General features: G+C 38.3%; 1 protein-coding gene across 10 annotated transcripts in view; it reads left to right on the forward strand.

The window, feature by feature from the left end:
- The window catches only part of PTK2 (protein tyrosine kinase 2), a 179,152-nt gene that overhangs the window by 87,017 nt on the left and 75,002 nt on the right, over positions 1-17,133 (forward strand). For all 10 annotated transcript variants that reach the window (XR_001865994.1, XR_001865995.1, XR_001865987.1 and 7 more), the window contains 3 exons: positions 1,123-1,210; positions 14,895-14,974; positions 16,467-16,529. Coding sequence is in view for 1 of the 10 variants with exons in the window: in XM_017746659.1 (XP_017602148.1) it covers positions 1,123-1,210; positions 14,895-14,974; positions 16,467-16,529 (231 nt within the window). In the remaining 9 variants the exon portion in view is untranslated. The remainder of the gene's footprint in view (positions 1-1,122; positions 1,211-14,894; positions 14,975-16,466; positions 16,530-17,133) is intronic.

Here is a 17,133-nt window from a genome sequence, read left to right on the forward strand (position 1 = left end):
TTGCAGTGGAATCGTAGGCAACACTTACCCCTAGGAAATTTTTACCAAACTGCCGTGTACATCTTGATTACAGGCAGCTAGATCACTTGCTGAAAAGAAGTTCTTGAAAAAAACCAACAGATTGAAATGTTGTAATATTTGCTCTTATCACAGGCAGATTGTTAAATATACTTACTTTGGGAAGCACTGCTAAGAGTGTTAGAATATGCTGTGTTGGCACAGCCCAAGGGATGGAGACATTTATTATCGGACTTTCATTGAAGGAATGTGTCAGAGGAGGAAGCAAACAGTCTGTGTCAAACATCGTGGGCTGTTACCACAGGACAAGCAATTCTACTAAATTTAAGGATTGAAAGCAGAAGTTTAGGACAAGAAATAATACTAAATTTAGAGGTTGAAAGCAAAAGTTTAGGTTTGATAAGGGATACAGATTTAGTGTAGGTTATGGGTCAAGGCTCATTCTGAGTTTCCCTCACTTCTGGTGTACAGTTAACTTGAAAAATATGACTGTCAGGTTCAAAACTGTTTAGTTTTTGCATGTGTCTTGATGATAAATAGGGGAGCAGGAAACCTTTTTACAGAGAAACCCCTCCAAAACCTATGGAAAATCCAGAGGTGAATATTAGAGCATTGATCAGAGGAGGAGCGGAGTCCTGTTCCTTGTTCTCCTGTAGGATGTGGCTCCCTGGTGAGTGACACTGTTTGTCACTCCTGGAGCAGCGGGATCAGTGTTTTAAGTACCTGCTTTTGAGAACCAGAGATAAAAGCTGTTGCCAGGGGTCATGTCAGTGGTTCTGGCAGCTCATCTGTTGTCACCTAACTGAGGCCTCCCTTCCCATGGATCTGGAGCTTATCTGCTCCAAGTCCTCGTGCTTCAGTCCTGTCTGAAGCTCTGAGAAGGCAGCAGGGCTCTTAAGTTTGCCTCTGTTACAAAGGTCCTTGGTAAGCATCTCTATGAAATGTCAGGTACAAGATAAATGCCAGTTTTGTTCTCTTGAGTAATCAAAAAGGAAATTTTCCATTAGTTTTCTAAGTTTGTTTTGGGTTTGTTTGTATTTTTAAGAATGTTGGGAGGAAATATTAATATTAATTCCGCTCAACACTCTTCTTCTTGCTTTTCAGGTATGAATTGAGAATTCGGTACTTGCCAAAAGGATTTCTAAACCAGTTCACTGAGGACAAACCAACTCTAAATTTTTTCTATCAGCAGGTATGTTCAGTTCTACTGCTTTGTCTTTTGCTGATTTTGCTGAATTTAGAAAGCTCGGGGTTTGAATATGTGGGTAGGATATTACTGCAGAAACAGAAAAATGGAAAAAATTTAAGGTTGCATATATATAAAGCAGAAAGGCCACAAATCCCATGACATCTTTCTCCTTGAGAAGTTGTGAGGAATATGTTCCAAAACCAAGATAATTCTGCAGGTAATAATTGTGCTAACTGAGATGAAATTGACTGTTGTTCCACTGGCTTCTTACAGTTAATTCACATTTGATTAAACTGCTGAATTTCTTTATTTTTGCAAGTGTAACTGACAATTGCACTACAAACCATCAAATGTTTTTTCCACTCACATTTTTAGGTTATTTTTTTGGGTTTAAAATCTCTTCTGGATTACTAAAACTGCATAATAGTCAAAGTTTCTATAAACGAAGCATGAAATTCTAATTTTATTCAGTTAAATGATTTTAATCTGCTTTTAGACTGACAAGTTCACGGTAAAACTTCCTGGGGATATTTTTTAGGGGAGTCAGGACTAAAATGGCTACCCTGTCCTCTAACTTCAACAAGCACAATTGTGCAACGCACATTCTTGTCTTAAGTAAATAACTTCTAATTTTTTTTACTGTGTGATGCAGCTTTTGTATTGATGTGATATTGATACTGATAGGATGAAGTTGACTTGTGAAAAGACAATTCTCTTGCAGTGCTTCTCTGGACTTAGCATTCTAGTTTAAGTGATTTGTGTAACATGGTTTCAGCCTAAAAATGTCTGGGGTTTGGTGAGTTTTTAGTGTAGTGCTGATAGGGCTTCTTGTACAAACAACAAAATCATGTTCCTTTTTCCTTTAGCAGCAAGGGACTTCCTCCATACTGGCTTTAAACACAGATTTGTGTTTCCCGTGGTGCAAAAGTGGGTGATGAGCTCCACAATAATTTCCTAAACTCCATCACTTACTGTTCAACACTGGAAAGCCTGCAGTGTCCCCTCGTTTCTGCCTCAGGGAACTGTCTTTAAAGCAAGGAGTTTGAAATCCCAGAGGAGTATTTGTTAACTTTTAACTAAATTTGTAGAAATCATTACAAACAGATACAAATGGCTCAGATAGAAGGTTTTTGAAGGTCATCAGGACCAGTCGGCAAGGCAGACAGCTGCTTGTATTGGACAACGCCCTGAATCACAGTGCTATTACAGAGTGAAAATCAGGTGTTCTTCTCTCCTTGCTTTGCACACCATCCCATTTATTTTCTCTTCCCCTTTCTTCTTCACCTTATAGTGAGGTATTTCTGAATCCAGTTCTTTAAAAGTCACTGCTCTTTGTTTCGGGGTGCTGTAAGGTATTTGGGTCTCTGTTGTCATGGAAATCAGGTGCAGAACTTTCCAGAGCTATCATTCTCTATCCATGATTCTGCTTTGCTCCATAAATTTCACTTGTCCTCTTGGATAAACTAGGACAATAACTTTTATCTGGTAAAGTGTTGAGGCAGCAGCAATGACGTATGAAAAGAAGACAAGAGAAGAATTTGAGCAGTAAGTCTGCATCATAAACCAGATCTACAACAGAGGAGGGGTTAAAAAAACAAGGAAAGATGATTTTTCACGTTCTGTTCCTATATCAGTGTCATTCCTGCAACATTTTAACATCTTTTGCTAACGACTGCTCAGTCAGACACATCATGTTGTGTGTAGGCAAGAACAACAGAATGAACAGAATTCATATGTGCATACATAGATATCCTGAGCTTTCTGCACAGAAGTAACTGTCAGAGATAAGGAGCTAGAACCCAGTTACAAAATTTCAAAAATCCAACAGAAACACCACTTCTGTAGTTAGATTGGCTTTTCTCAATGTAAAAATCAAATACATTGTTATCTTGGGTGTTATAAATGAGTAAGAAAAGATTTTTGTGAGGACCAGATGCCTGTGACTTTCTTGTCAGGATGAGACTGGGAACCTTATTGCTAACGTGGTAACATCCAAATGCATGTTTTCTGTCTTACTAAAAATGTATAGCATCAAATTGAAAAGTTCATGGAGAAGGAAAAGAAACATGGTTACCTCTGTCACCCATGGACTTTGGAATTGTAATGATTTTGTTGAATCTGAGTTGCACAGCTGCAGCATTGTTGAAAAAGAAAGTTTAAATCCTCAAGTGATGTTCATCTTCTGGAAAAGCACAGAACATTTTGTAAAGATAACAAAATGTTACCTTAATCACTGTCAACAGACAGGGTTTATTCATCCAGCTCACCCAAACCACAATTATCAAGCTGTTAAACCCAAAGCTGGCACACGTTTGTGCCTTCACATGCATGACTACTCCCATTCACTTCAGCGAGTGCACTGCCCTGTGCAAATTGGTGCATTTCAGGCTTCTCAGCTTGGGCTTGATATGTGAAATCACTATTTTCTCCTTGGTTTTTCACTGTTTTAAGGATGCTGTGACCTCTCTTAGTTTTCGAATATTCCTTATCTTCAAGAGTCTCTAACAAATCAAGAACCTGTGATCGTGGCGGTCGTTCTGCCATCTGCGGTGGGCGTGAGCTGCTCTTAATTGGAAGTGTAAAGTAGGGCACTTAATGAGACCTTTCATTCTGCAATCTGTACAGCAAAGGATTAAAATTGGTGTGTGAGAGCAGGGGGAAACCACACAACTCGTTAATAGCATCAGAATCAGTCCCACTAACGATGCCATGCAGTGCCTCTTGTGCTCAGGCTGTGCCTCAGCTTTGAGGCCAGAGATGGGGAGAGGCTGATCTTTAGGTCATTCGCCTTCACTGGAGGAGCTGTGTGTTCAAGTCATGTCATATCACATCCCATTTGAGAGCTCTGATCAACAGACTAATGTTGGAACTGTGTCTTTTTGTTTTGTTACTGCTCTCTTTGGCAGGTGTCAGAGGTAGTGGGTGACAGGACTTCAGGGGTGTCTTCTCTTTTTTCAATCTGTGGAGCATTTAGGTGGCGATTCTGCATCAACTGCATTACTCCCCTGGGCCTAACTGCTTACAGTTTCAGCCAAATTAGGCAAATTGGATCCCACCCAGTGCTGTTGGAATTGTAAGGCTGAAGTATTCAAAAATCAGGAAAAGCCAGATTTATGGTTGTCTGCACAGTTGGCAGATGCTCACTGCATTGGTTTTGTGTGCCAGCCTTCAGTTGTGTCCTGTGGTATTGAATACCCAAATCTGAACCAAAGTTAGCTCTAATCCCATCCACAAAACCTTAAATGTGAAGTTCAGTGAATAAAGATACTGTAAGTTAAGTTTTATCAAGAATAGCATCCTTTTTTTTGCGTGTGTTCTGATGACTGTTTTGTAAATCTCTAATGAAGATACCTTGTTTTTTGTATGATTTTTAAACATTTTTCAGAGAAAACAAGTGGAAAGGTACAAAAGGAGAATTTAAAATTTAAAATCGCAGGTTTTGAGTAATTAAATAGGATTTCACCATTTTCCTGTCCTTTTTGGGAGCATTTTCAGTTGCTTTAAGTAAGAGTTGGTGAAATTCATAGTGTCTTCCTTTCCCTGTGTTCCAGTGACATGGCTGTTGGGAAGTGGAAATAAAGGGGACAGGTTTGGTTTCTCTAATTTGCCTTAGTAGCTGAGTGAGGAATGAAAGCCATATCTCAAATCAAGATAGAATACAGCTTTTAAAAACATTCATGTAATGAGAATCAGACGTAAGCTACTTGAATTGCTTTCCTTTTGTTGTGGGACAAGAGCCTGCACACATTTATCCTTGAATAACATGTTAGCTTGCAGTAATTGGAGATGGTTTATCCCTTGATGAAAAGGGAGTAAGCATCTGTAAGGGGGGGTGGGGGCAGCTCTTGGCATCAGCTGTTCCATTGTTGCTGTCCTTGTGCTTCTAACAGAAGACTTTTAAAGTAACTTTTTGGGGGGTTTTTTTAGATCCCAGTGAACAAGAAAAAGTTGTTTTTATCAGTGTGGAATTTTTCTCTGCTGCCTTGTTTAGCCTGCAGTATGGAGCTACCCTGGAGATGTTCATATATATATAATAAAGGAGACCATAGGACTGAACCGTGTTTTGAATTTGCTTTTTAAAATGAACCAAAGTTTGTGTAATGCACAGGAGAAGGAATTGGAAGCAGGGTATGATCTCGAAGTTAGGGCAGGTCAATGATGCCCTGAAAAAACTGAGCTGAATTCTGTGCCACGAGGGCTCTGTGTCTCACCAGGCAAGTACACTGCGGGTTCATTTTCATAAGAAAACTCCTTTTAAAAAGAAAAGAGAAAAAAATTATACTTTTTGTGATTAAAAAAAAAATAAGGGAAAAACATCCTCTAAAAAGGAGGAGAAAAAGTTTATTGTGGACACTTGGCACTTTCTTCTCTATCCCTGTAGTGTCTGTAAAGATTATGTTCACACTCAAAATGTATTTCATTAAATGAAATATCTCTTTATATTGTGGCAGATAAATACATCATGCAAATTAAATTGTTTTTATAACTCTGTCCCTGACACATAGGAAATTTTAAGTCCAGGCAATTACTGTAATAACTTAATGATTAAAGTTTTGTAAGGCTTAGGTGCATGATATGTAATTTGAAGTGCAGGCTGGGAATTAGACTCTTTAACCTAATTAAATAACAACATCTCTTACTCCATAATAAAAATAGGAGACCTAAAACAAATGACTTTGACAGGAAAAGCTTTGTAGGAAATGAAGGACATTGGGAGAAAAGCTGGCATTGTTCCTGATGTTGGCAGCCTATTTAAAACAAAAAGCCCCCAACAAGAAAAAAAACAAACCACCCAAAACCCAGCAGATCTTTCATGAAGAGTTAATGGCTGAGACATAAACTGTGCTCTACAGGGAGGTGGCAATCTAAGAATTGCAGCTGATTAAAAAGTTACTAAAAATTTATTTTTTGGTAAAAATACAAATCAAACGGAACCTCTCCTGTCCTGCTCTTTACAGCTTGAAAAGACAATTTTAAGTGAGATTTCCTTGACGGGGGTAGGTTTCTGAAGTTGCTGAAATTCACAGTACCCCATAAAGTACTAATTTTTTCCTGTAAAAGTTGATTTACACCCTCAAAACTATGCTGGCATTCTTGTTTTAGGCTCTGCTGTTTGTATAGTTGTGGAGCTACTTTGGCTACATATGTTGTGTGCCCAATGTCTGCTTTCCCTTGGTGCTGTATGGTAGGAATGTGAAACTTCCTTGTATTCCTTAACACCTCCTAAACGGCCAGCCAAGCTCAGGCCAAAGGGAAAGGGCTGCTTTGATTTAAAATTTCCACCTGTCAGCCAGAGTGGGCTTTTCTTGAATTGCTCATAATTCAGCATGATAAATTGAAAATGCTTGGGACCAGGTTTCCATGTATTGATGCATGGATATGTCTTCATTAGTAGTCTGGAACAAAATGTTACTACAATTAGTATATTAAGTTGTGAATAACAACAAAAAAAACACAGAGAAAAAAGTTGATTTATGTTGATGCTTGGACTTGCTTGATCTGGAAACTCAAAATTCTTTGTTGGAGAGGAGAAGTATAAAATTAGCTGAGAGCAAGGCCTGTTTAGTAGGTTGAGTTCTATATGGCTCCCAAGAGTCCAGTCCTACTTTGTGGAAAGTCTGCAAGGCAGCAGTGTCTCTTGCAGTGACATCTGGAGCTCAGCCCACTTGGACAGACGGCAGCATTTTAGCTGCTCTGCCCCTAACAATGCCTTGTCAGAAGTTGGTTTCCCCCCCAGCCCATCTCTAATGCCCTTATTATTAACAGAGGACCTTCCAAAATTAGTTAGAGATGTCAAAGATCACCCCGAGATAATATAGAGACTGTGACCTTGGGACATGAAGAGGAGGAGCAGCTGAGGGCAGATGGCAGATGAATGTTATCCTGATACTGGATCTGGGCTTTTAACTCCCCTAGATGAGGCCAAAGCCCTAATTTTCCCTAGTATTGACTTATCTCCTATAGCAGATTTCAGATGGGTAAATAGGGGTGGGAACACATGTGTTTCCCTCCTGTGTGTATTTTAAAAACTACCATTATGATTATTAAGGTGGCTCCTAAAAATACTGATGACATTAGAAGCAGGCATTGGGCTTTTGTGCATATGGGGCTTCATTCAGAGCAGATGAGGCACAAATCTTTCAGGGTTAATGCTGCATTAGATTGCTGAAGCTGTAGTAGTGAGGGTTGGGACCCTGTTCTTTCAAGCTGATTTTGTAGTGGTGAAAATTTGGTGTCCCACATGAACCTGCTGTTGGAAAACAAGGATGGAGGAGCAGTTTGTTCCTTACAGATACCAGGATTTATACTGGGTGACTGTTCCACATTAACCCAGTCATGTGTCTGTCCTACAGTAATTCTGTGGTGTGTTTACCACTACAAGGAGCATTACAGCTGAAACTAGAGAGCATCTGAAATAATTCTCTTTGGTGGGATACCATGGAAGGAGCTTTGTCATGGATTGGGGTGGAATTGTGTGTGGCCCCTGCTGCAGGTGCAGAGCAGAGCAATGTCCTTCATTTTGAACGGGAAATTCTGGGGAAAACAAATGTGCTGTATACTTGGATTTTTATCTTGGTCACAAAAGTAGTTGCTGAAGATCCGTTTTTCCTATGGATATATTGAGATATTCTGGTCTTTCATTACAGAAGCTTGTACTGGTAAATTGCAGGAATCATTTCTCTTGATTATGGTAGGATGGGTGTCACCAGAAGTGTTGTGTGTTAGTGTAAAACAAAGATACTGTTTGAACTCTGTAGTGGCTGAGGATGAACTATAACATACAATATCTAACACCAAATCTAACACCTCCAGAGTTAGAAACTTGAGTGTTTAAAAGCAGGTACCAGAATACACCTGAGCTGTTGAAAATAAATTCAGAGAAATTACTGAGAACAAATAAATTATTGCATATACAGGACAATTAAGAGGAAGGTTGTATATTTTTAATATAAATGACACCAACTAAGCAGAAGTACATTATTTCCCAATATACAAAAGCACCAGCTAAAAATATTTGTGTAGAACAAATGGATAAGGAGAAAATGATGGAATATAAATCTTTGTTTTCATGCTTCATTAAATGACTGTAATTACTGTTTGTGTGCTATGTACTGAATGGAGTACAGAAGACATTTTCTTTGTTTGGTTGTTTATCTAAGTATCTCATATGTTGTGATGATTCTTTTTGGGTAGGGTCTTAACTCCTCAGTGGGAACTTAGTCACTGAAGGGTTGTTTAAATGCAGTGTTCAAAGCAGTGCAAATTTGGGAAAAAAATAGAAATAAAAAAGGACTAAGTTGTGTAAATAGGTCATAGACATTGAAAGAAAAGCAAGAGAAATAGATTGCTTATTTTTAAACTGTCCTCCTGAAAAATGGGAGTTTATCCTGTGGGAAATTTCTTGGTAACATTAAGCTGGGAAAGCCAGTAGTGGCTAATTATTGGTATTTGCACTTTTTGAGACACCATTTGATAGTACTGTTGCTAAAGAATTTCCACAGTATTTATGCTTGAAAACTCAATGTCAAGTTTTATAGTTTTATTTAATAATTATAAGGCTATAAACAAGTTTAAACCTGAAATATCTTTTTAAGATACAGTATCTAATGCCTTTTTTTTTTTTTTTAATCCCTAAACTGGAAAGCATTTGCCAAGTTCAGAATTATTTTACTGTTGTTCTTAATAAAGAAGTCTAAATCGAGCATGGTGTGTTTTTATGAACTGCTTGTCAGCCTGGGTGAACCTTCTTCTGAAATACTGCAGCTGCATAAAAAAACTTGTGTGCAGGAAAATGAAGCAGATGGCTTTTGAAAGTAGCAGCTGGTATATAGAATACGAGGCCAGTGCTAGATTTCTCCTTAAATCATAGCATAGGGCTGTTCTCTAATTTCTCCATCTTCACAAACATGGGCTTTCCTCTGTTTCCAATTTTTATTTTAAATTGTTCAGTCTGGAATTTGCTACCCGTTTCTGTAGCTGGGAAACTGCCCATTATTTCCTAGTAAATTTGGAGAAGTTAGAAGTGACACCATCAGTAATTTCCCCATTCAAGTAAAAGAACAAATATTTTACAAGTCTTGACATCAGAAATGAAACTGGGCTTGTGTTTATGTGCCCAACTTCCATGTGGGAAAAGCTTTTTAGTTCACGTTGTGTTCACCTCCTTTCTTTTGTTATGATTTAGGAGTATCTTTGAACTTTTAATGCCCAAAAAACTGGAGACGGAAGAGAGATTGCTGTTCTGGCTAAAAGATGAAGAGTGATAAAAAAAAAAAATTAAAATATTACTAAGAATAGGAAGTATTTTAAATGAAGTGACTTGTTGTTGAATATCAGGACAGTAATAAATCAGAAAATACGGTGTAGGATTGTGTTGGATTTCAAAATCCTTGTTTTGCTTTGGATATGACTCTCGCGGGGGGTCCGATGTTGGTCAGCACCGGTGTGGCGCGACCTTCTTGGAGAGCATCCTGCAGGAGCAGCTCTTCCAGGGGCGTGGCCGGCCTCGCCGGGCAGCCGGGGATTCCAGCAAGTGTAGCGATTCCTCAGCTACAAGTGATTCCAGCTCTTGGGATTCAGCTCTTTGTGAAATCACCCGAGGTGGACTCGGGGACACAGATACCGGAGCCTCGTTTGCCTGTTCCGCAGAGGCAGCTTTTATTGTCCAGCAGCCCCTGTGAAGGGAAGGCCAGGGACAAAGGCTCCCTTCTCAAGGGCAGAAACAGGGGCTTTTTATGGGAATGGCAGGGGGTGGGGTAGAAACCGATTAGCCAACTGGGTACAGGCCATTACCATATAGAAACAAGGGATGCTGGGCGTGGTTCACTTCGTCACCGTGACCCAGAGGAAGGTTGCTTATCTCTGGGGAAAAGTCTTTTTGCCCTCAGGCGTCTCTCCTCCAAGGGAGTGCAGAGGGCTCCTGCGCCAAGGGCTCACAACCCTCCGCATATTACTGCCCTTTCTAAGATGTATTCACTGATGGTGATGTGGATTCTGTGTGTGGGGGCAATGACAATTTTGTTTCATTTTTTATTTTATCAGAACATGTACAAGACTTCTTTTTCCTACCTCTGAGAGGTGCTTTTATGCTTGGCATTCCTATTTTCCCCACGCTGCAGCCCTTTTTTGTATCAGGCTGTTTGTAGATGTTGTGGCCAAGAAGTCAACTCCAAATGTGAAGTGTAGGTTGCACTTTAATTCTTATTTGCCACCCTGTGAATGAGCAAATTTAGGTAGAGTTGCTTCCTGTGACACTGGCACTGCAGTAGTACTCGCCTGGTAGCCTGAAGCAGTTTTTATTTCCATTATTCCATGTTTAATGCAACTTAAGTAGACTAATCCTTTCTCCCCAAAGCATGCACCTGCTTGACTGTAAATCTGATTTAAACTTGTTAGAACATACTAAAAAAAATCCGAGGGAAAAGGTTCTTGAAATCAACACAGCAGTTTGCAGCAATAAATTATTTTTGTCTCTTATCCTCCTTTAAACTGTTTTCCAGTGTATTTTTCTCAGGGAGTTGAGATAAGCACATTATGTGGGAATACAGAATTAGTAAGTCAGTGGAAGCAAATGTGTTACAAGCAACATACATCAAAGTGACTCACTTCAGACATCATATTTTGGGTTTTGATTGTTACCAAATAAAAAATATATAGGATTTTAGCAGTGTTGATACTTGAATTCTTAATCCTAGTGTAAATCCAAGTGTTTGCCTTGTTGATATTTTTGCATTTTTATTGCTATAACATTATGACTATAAAGTATTGGAGATAAATACAGACTTAATGTAATTTTATCATTGCCAGAGCATCTGGTCTCTAGTATGGGGTATAAATGAAGTAATGGCACACAGGTTTAACAGCAGCATCTTAGAGGCTTTGTTGGGCTCGTGAAAGGGATCATGGGTTGCTGTTTTGGTTTCTTGTTTGGCCACTTGGGTTTTTGGGGTTGCTTTTTCAAAACCAGATTTGTGTGACAAGTTTATATAAATACTTTTGTCTTACAACCTAGGTAAAATTAAGGTATATTAAATAGCATCCTACATTTTTTTTCTGGTTTAGCCTTTGGAAAGGTCCCATTCTGAACAATTAAACCGGGGAGGAGACGTGTGGCAGTGGTGCTTGATCTGCTTGAAAAGGATGTGTGTGTGTATATATCTATCTGTCTGTCTATAAATAAATGTATTCTTCAGCTTCTCCAGGTATTGCACACTGTTAACTGAATTTCCAAGCCATAGGTTAAGGTCTGCACACACTGTCAAGGAGTATGACAAGCTCACAGATAACAGGATCTCCAAACCCAACAGAGGAGGATTCATCCTCCCTCTTTAACATACTTCTGAATTTGTAGTCAACAGAAAAGAACTGATAGATTTTGTTAGATTTCTAAGAGTTCATTTTTTGTGCCTTTGTATGTATGTAGGCTTTGTGCTCTTGAACATGGGGCCTTTGTTTGTCTAACCCAGAAAATATTCTCATTTCTCTCAATTATATTAACAATAATAATAATAATAATAAAAGTTATAATTGAGCAAACACAAAAGACTTCTTGGAAAACTATTCAATTGCCTTGTGACAGTGCATTTAATTACCATTAAATTATCTCTTGTCTCTTCCACTTAGTATTTGCTCAGGCATTTTCCTGAGGAGGTTGTGCTGAGCCTCCTGTGAAATTCTTATCTAATCTCTGCACAGGCATTAGTTCATGCATTGATCTGATGCCATCTCAAAGAGAATAGTCAAGCAAAATTAAAGGTGATAAGAGAAGTTCTCATTGGTATTCTGGGAGTAGAAATTGAATCTGCCTATTTTCCTTTTTTCTTGCTGAATTGGAAAGCAGAATGTGTGCAGGCAGGTTTATGAAGAAAGGAGAAATATAGTAGGACACTGTTAAATCCAGACCACTGGATTCTGGCCACAAGTTTCCTGAAGCTTACAATCTCTCTTTATAACTCACAAAATTTAAATACTAAAATAAGTAGGTGTATATAATATAAAATATGTCTTTTTCCCTTTCCATTTTGTTGAAACAGGGGATGGTCTTTTACATTTTCTTAGTCAGTATCTGATGCCTGTAGTTGCAGAGTCACACTAGGAGCATGACTGGACAGCTCACAAGCCACAGGGCAAGAGGAGATAAACCCCAAACTTTAAATACTTGGGTAACGTTGCTTATTTATTTATGGAACAGTAGGCTAGCAGTGTTTTAAAATCATGTTTGCATGAAACTGGAGATGCTCTTAAGCTGTTTAGTTTAACAAATTGAGTACTGGGATCCACAAGGCAGTGAGTTGTGAAGATAAATGAATACACATTTGATCATGATACACTGGATCTTAAATTAGCATCGTTCCTGCAGGTGGAAGTTTTGTGTGTCAGGACTTAAAAACTACTTTGCTACAGCCAGTTCTTCTTGTTGTGGGAATGGGAATGGGAAAAGGAATAGATGGATAACAGCTCTGAAATTTCCTGGTGATGCAAAATTGTTGAAATGGTTCCCAAAATTGAACGTGCAATTTAAAAAAGAAAAAGTTTATTGAAATACAAGGAATCAGTCAATTGGTATTTTATTTGGGTGGGTGTAAGGCAGGTTGGCCAAGGGATTTTGTGAACAGTTTTACTTGCTCGGTGAAGTAACTTTGACTGTACAGGAAGGTGAATTCTCAGGAAAAGGACATGAGCATTTCTGGAATTTGGGTATCCATATACGATCTGAACTCATGTTCAACACTTCCTCTCCTTTTGAAGTATCCCCACGCAGAGCTGAGGATGAGGAGGGCTGTGCTGTTGTTCACCACCCATGTGTGTTTGCAGAGGTCATTTATGGCAGTTCATGGAGCCTGAAATTCCATTCCTGATTTACCTGCCCTGAGCTTGTGTCTGATAGTTTTATGCAGGACCAGTTTGATGTCCTTTCTCATGAACAGAGATCCTGGTGTAATTTATTACATTTTGCTGTTTATAGGATCATAGAACCGTTTAGGTTGGAAAAGACATGGAATATCAACCATTAATCCAGTGCTGCCACGTCCACAACTGAACCGTGTCCCCAAGGGCTCCATCCATACTTTGAATGCTTCCAGAGATTGGTGCTTCCACCACTCCCTGGACAGTCTGTTTCCAATCCCTGACCACCCTTTCAGTGGAGAAATCATCCTAATATCCAGTCTGAATCCAAGTATTTAAAATTGTGAGCATAATGAAGAGGAGAATTATTAATTCATATTGTGTGTATTATTAGTATGGGAATACAGAATTATTATTTCCATATGTGTGTACAAATAGCACACTGCATGGTGCTGAAGGGCAATTATTCTCCTGTCTCATTAGTATTTGTAGGAATTGAATTGAGAAGAGTTAAAAGCTCATTATTTTGTCATGTTGAGTGTCTGTATGAATTCAAATGCAAGAAGCTTTTTTCTCATGTTTAAGCCATTGTAATAATTCATTTTCATTTTCTCACTCCTGCACAGTTTATCATATTTCTTCTTTCATGTCTTTTAATAACAAATTAAAACTTTACATGCAATTCAGACCCAGGAAGTTTTTAGGGATTTGTTACTTTGTAGTTGGAGCAGGGCCCAGCTGCCACACTGGTGCTGAGGGAAGGCAGTGGTGGATTCTCGCGTGTTCTGAGGAGAATGCTGAGTGGAGAACACCTCCAGCTGTTGGATCCATTGCTATAATTTCTTACCTTTTAAGTTATGTATTTCCTAGCAGTAGTAGTTTGAAATAGTTGTTCTTACAACTTGTCATCACTCAACAAACCCACTTGGTGAAGTGTGTTGCTTTCATAGTGCATCATCTCCTCTTTGATCTGCAAGTCAGTCACGTGGATTTTTGTGGTATTTCGGGCCTTGCTGCAACTTTAGGATCTCAGTAGCAACTTGATGTTTCCATAGGAGGATAACAGGAGCTGTTAAGGAAAAACTGTCGAGATTTCTTACTGGTGCAAGATTTGCAGTGAAGTTCTTGGGCACTGGTTCTGTTCTCTCTTACTGCCTGGGTTTTTTTGTTGTTGTTAGTTATTGCATCAATTGCTTACTCTAACATGGTGAAAGTATTACCTAAAAAATAGGATTCTTCCCACAGCCATGTTGGTAAATAAAAAAAAGTCCACGACATGGTGATGAAGATTTGAAGTGTTTGCTACTGTAGATCGTCATCATCCAGTGTCACTCTTGGTTCTTCTTGCTAGTTCAGTATTATTTTATGCCAGTGTGCAGTACAGTTTGCACATACTACTCTATTTACTTTTATTTTTATTTTCACTGTAATTCCCAGGCATTTATCAGTTTTATTTGCATGATTAGATCCACCTACACAATTAAATACTATTGACCAGGATGATTCAAGAACACAGCCTGCCTTCTCCTAGCTGGAATGCAGGTACAACCATCTGCTCAGTCCTCTGTGAATTTTGATTATATTTAATAAAATGTAGCCAATATTGACATATATAAGGAATTTTTCAATCAAGTTCATTGCGGTTCAAATGTGTTTCTTCCCAAAGTGCCACTCATTTATGGAGAATATAAACACAAATTCTTTTTTCTCTTCCTGGACTGTGAATTGTTATTCCAGAAAATTAGGATGTATTCATTTGAAAGTTGCTTGGGGAGTATTTTAGTCTGTGTTGGCACTGACCTTATCTTTCTGTGATGCCTACCTGCTTCTTTTGCTGTAGGTGAAAAATGACTATATGTTAGAAATAGCAGATCAAGTGGACCAGGAAATTGCTTTGAAACTAGGTTGCCTTGAAATCCGGTAAGCTCATAATTTAATTTATTATTCAACATCTTTCTGACTGAATATATACAGTAATTTTGAAACTGCTTAAAGTTCATCAATTTCTGACCAGTAGAGTTGAATAAAACATCGTAAGACATTTATTTTCTACAAAGCAGTTTGAAGAAAAACTGAATAGATTGTATTGTAACTAATTTCTAGTGATTTTAAATTAACATTATTTTAAAATTTTAATTAATTACCTCTTGATACTGCCTTTTGGGTGAATTCTTCATCTGAATAATTCAAAGGCCTGTAGAGTACATGGAAGTATGCTTAAAAAAAAATGCATCTGTGGTGTTATTTAGCAAATAGTCTTGTGATTCTGCATATATAAATCCTACAGCTAAAGAATGTAATTATAGATAAATGCTGCTACCTTTCCTCTCTGTATTTGCTCAATTTTTAATGTGCTGTTTTGAAATGATTAAATCTTAAGGATCCTTTTGGGTGTTTCTGGTGTTCTTGTCAACTGTATAGACAGCTGGAAAATAAAGATAAGTATATCAGATTAAGAGACCCTTGAGAGAGTTCCCAGCTTTGAAATGCATGTGTTGGGTTTTGCTAATTTATGGAGAATTTCCAGCCTGAAACATTTACTTTAGTTATGCTGATGTCTCGAACAGGGAGATTAGGAAAGAAGTAAAATTGATAAGAAATGAATGACAAATGTAAACTTGTTAGGAGAGAATAAAAGTGTCCTTTGAACAGTTCTTTCCAAATTAAAACAAAATTTAGGCTTATGAAATTTTCCAGGTATCACAGGAGAACCTGATGCCTTTGTTAAAAGTTTTGCTGGTAGCCCCAGAGAAAACAAAAATTATTTGTGTAACTGCAAACTCCTTACGCACTTACAAAATCATTGTGCCCTATTTCAAAACATGTAATGAATATAATAATCCACGATTATGTTGTCAGCCAAGTCTTACCTTCCCTGGTTCTCAAGCTGTGGCTCTTCAGAGCATTTTGATGAGATACTTCTTGTAGATGAGCTACTTGAGACTCTTAGAATGAGCATTACTGGTCCATTTTTCTCCCTGAAAATGATAATCTCAGCCTTCTCCTAACAAAACTTTCTTATTTATTCATTTATTTTTTAATGTGAATGTGTTTGGATTGAAGCAGTTTTCATCACTGCCTGCTTCCCCTGGTTCTCCCTGTTCCATGCACAGAGGACTCTCACAAAGAAGTGCAGGTAGTGCAAAGAAGTGAGGTAGAAGGAGCTGCTGAAGGGCAGCTTAGGTCACTTCTTTTTGTAGCAGCACTGGTTTAAAGTCGTTCTGAAAATGCAATTAATTTGTAAAATAAAAATCTGATCTGTTGAGGTAGAATAATGTACTTAATACTTAGCTTTTAATTCATTCTGGCAATGTTTTCTGATGCTGAGTAGAAGTTTTGATTATGTTGGTGTTGTAGTTTTAGGCTGAATTATCCAATAATTGTTGCTTTCAAATATTTTTCCTGTCTTCAGGAGATCCTACGGAGAGATGAGAGGCAATGCATTAGAAAAGAAGTCCAACTATGAAGTGTTAGAGTAAGTATTGTGTTCTAGCTTGAGGTTTGAACTGTCCCTTCCCTGCATCAGAAACAATAAATTCAGTTCAATAACAGAGCGTTTCTGTTGTAGTTTTCCTATCCCATCAAGTTTAAGATGCTTTAGTATAAGAAAAGGATGATGAAACCCATTGAGGTGTAGAAGTAGGAAAAGTGCCTTTAACTCTGGTCCAATGAAACAGGTTTGGAGTTGTTTAAACTTGATCAGGAGGCTTATTATGATTTTCATCAATTTTGCTAATGTTTATGGGCTTTGCCAGCTCTGGTTGTAAAGTGATTTTGTTCCTCAGTGTTTTTTCTGTGCCCAGTTCCTAAATGTTCTTCTGTGCCCAGTTGCATTCTTCAGTTGTGACTCATCTGTGGTAAAGTTTGAGTTACTTGAAAATGTTTGTGGTATTGTTTTTCCTTCTGTTTGCTCCGTGTGGACTTTTTCTGTGTTGTTACCTTGCAGTTAACAAGGTTAGTGTTTATCTGTGTATCACAAATTTTGAGGAGACCAAGGAGCATCCTTGTACTGAAATACTTTGTTTGCTTATTCATGTTGGACATGAGATGACTTCAGTTCAAACAAGCCAAAGTCCTTG

Source organism: Corvus brachyrhynchos, unplaced genomic scaffold (assembly GCF_000691975.1).
Source record: "Corvus brachyrhynchos isolate BGI_N302 unplaced genomic scaffold, ASM69197v1 scaffold89, whole genome shotgun sequence".
NCBI lineage: Eukaryota > Metazoa > Chordata > Aves > Passeriformes > Corvidae > Corvus > Corvus brachyrhynchos.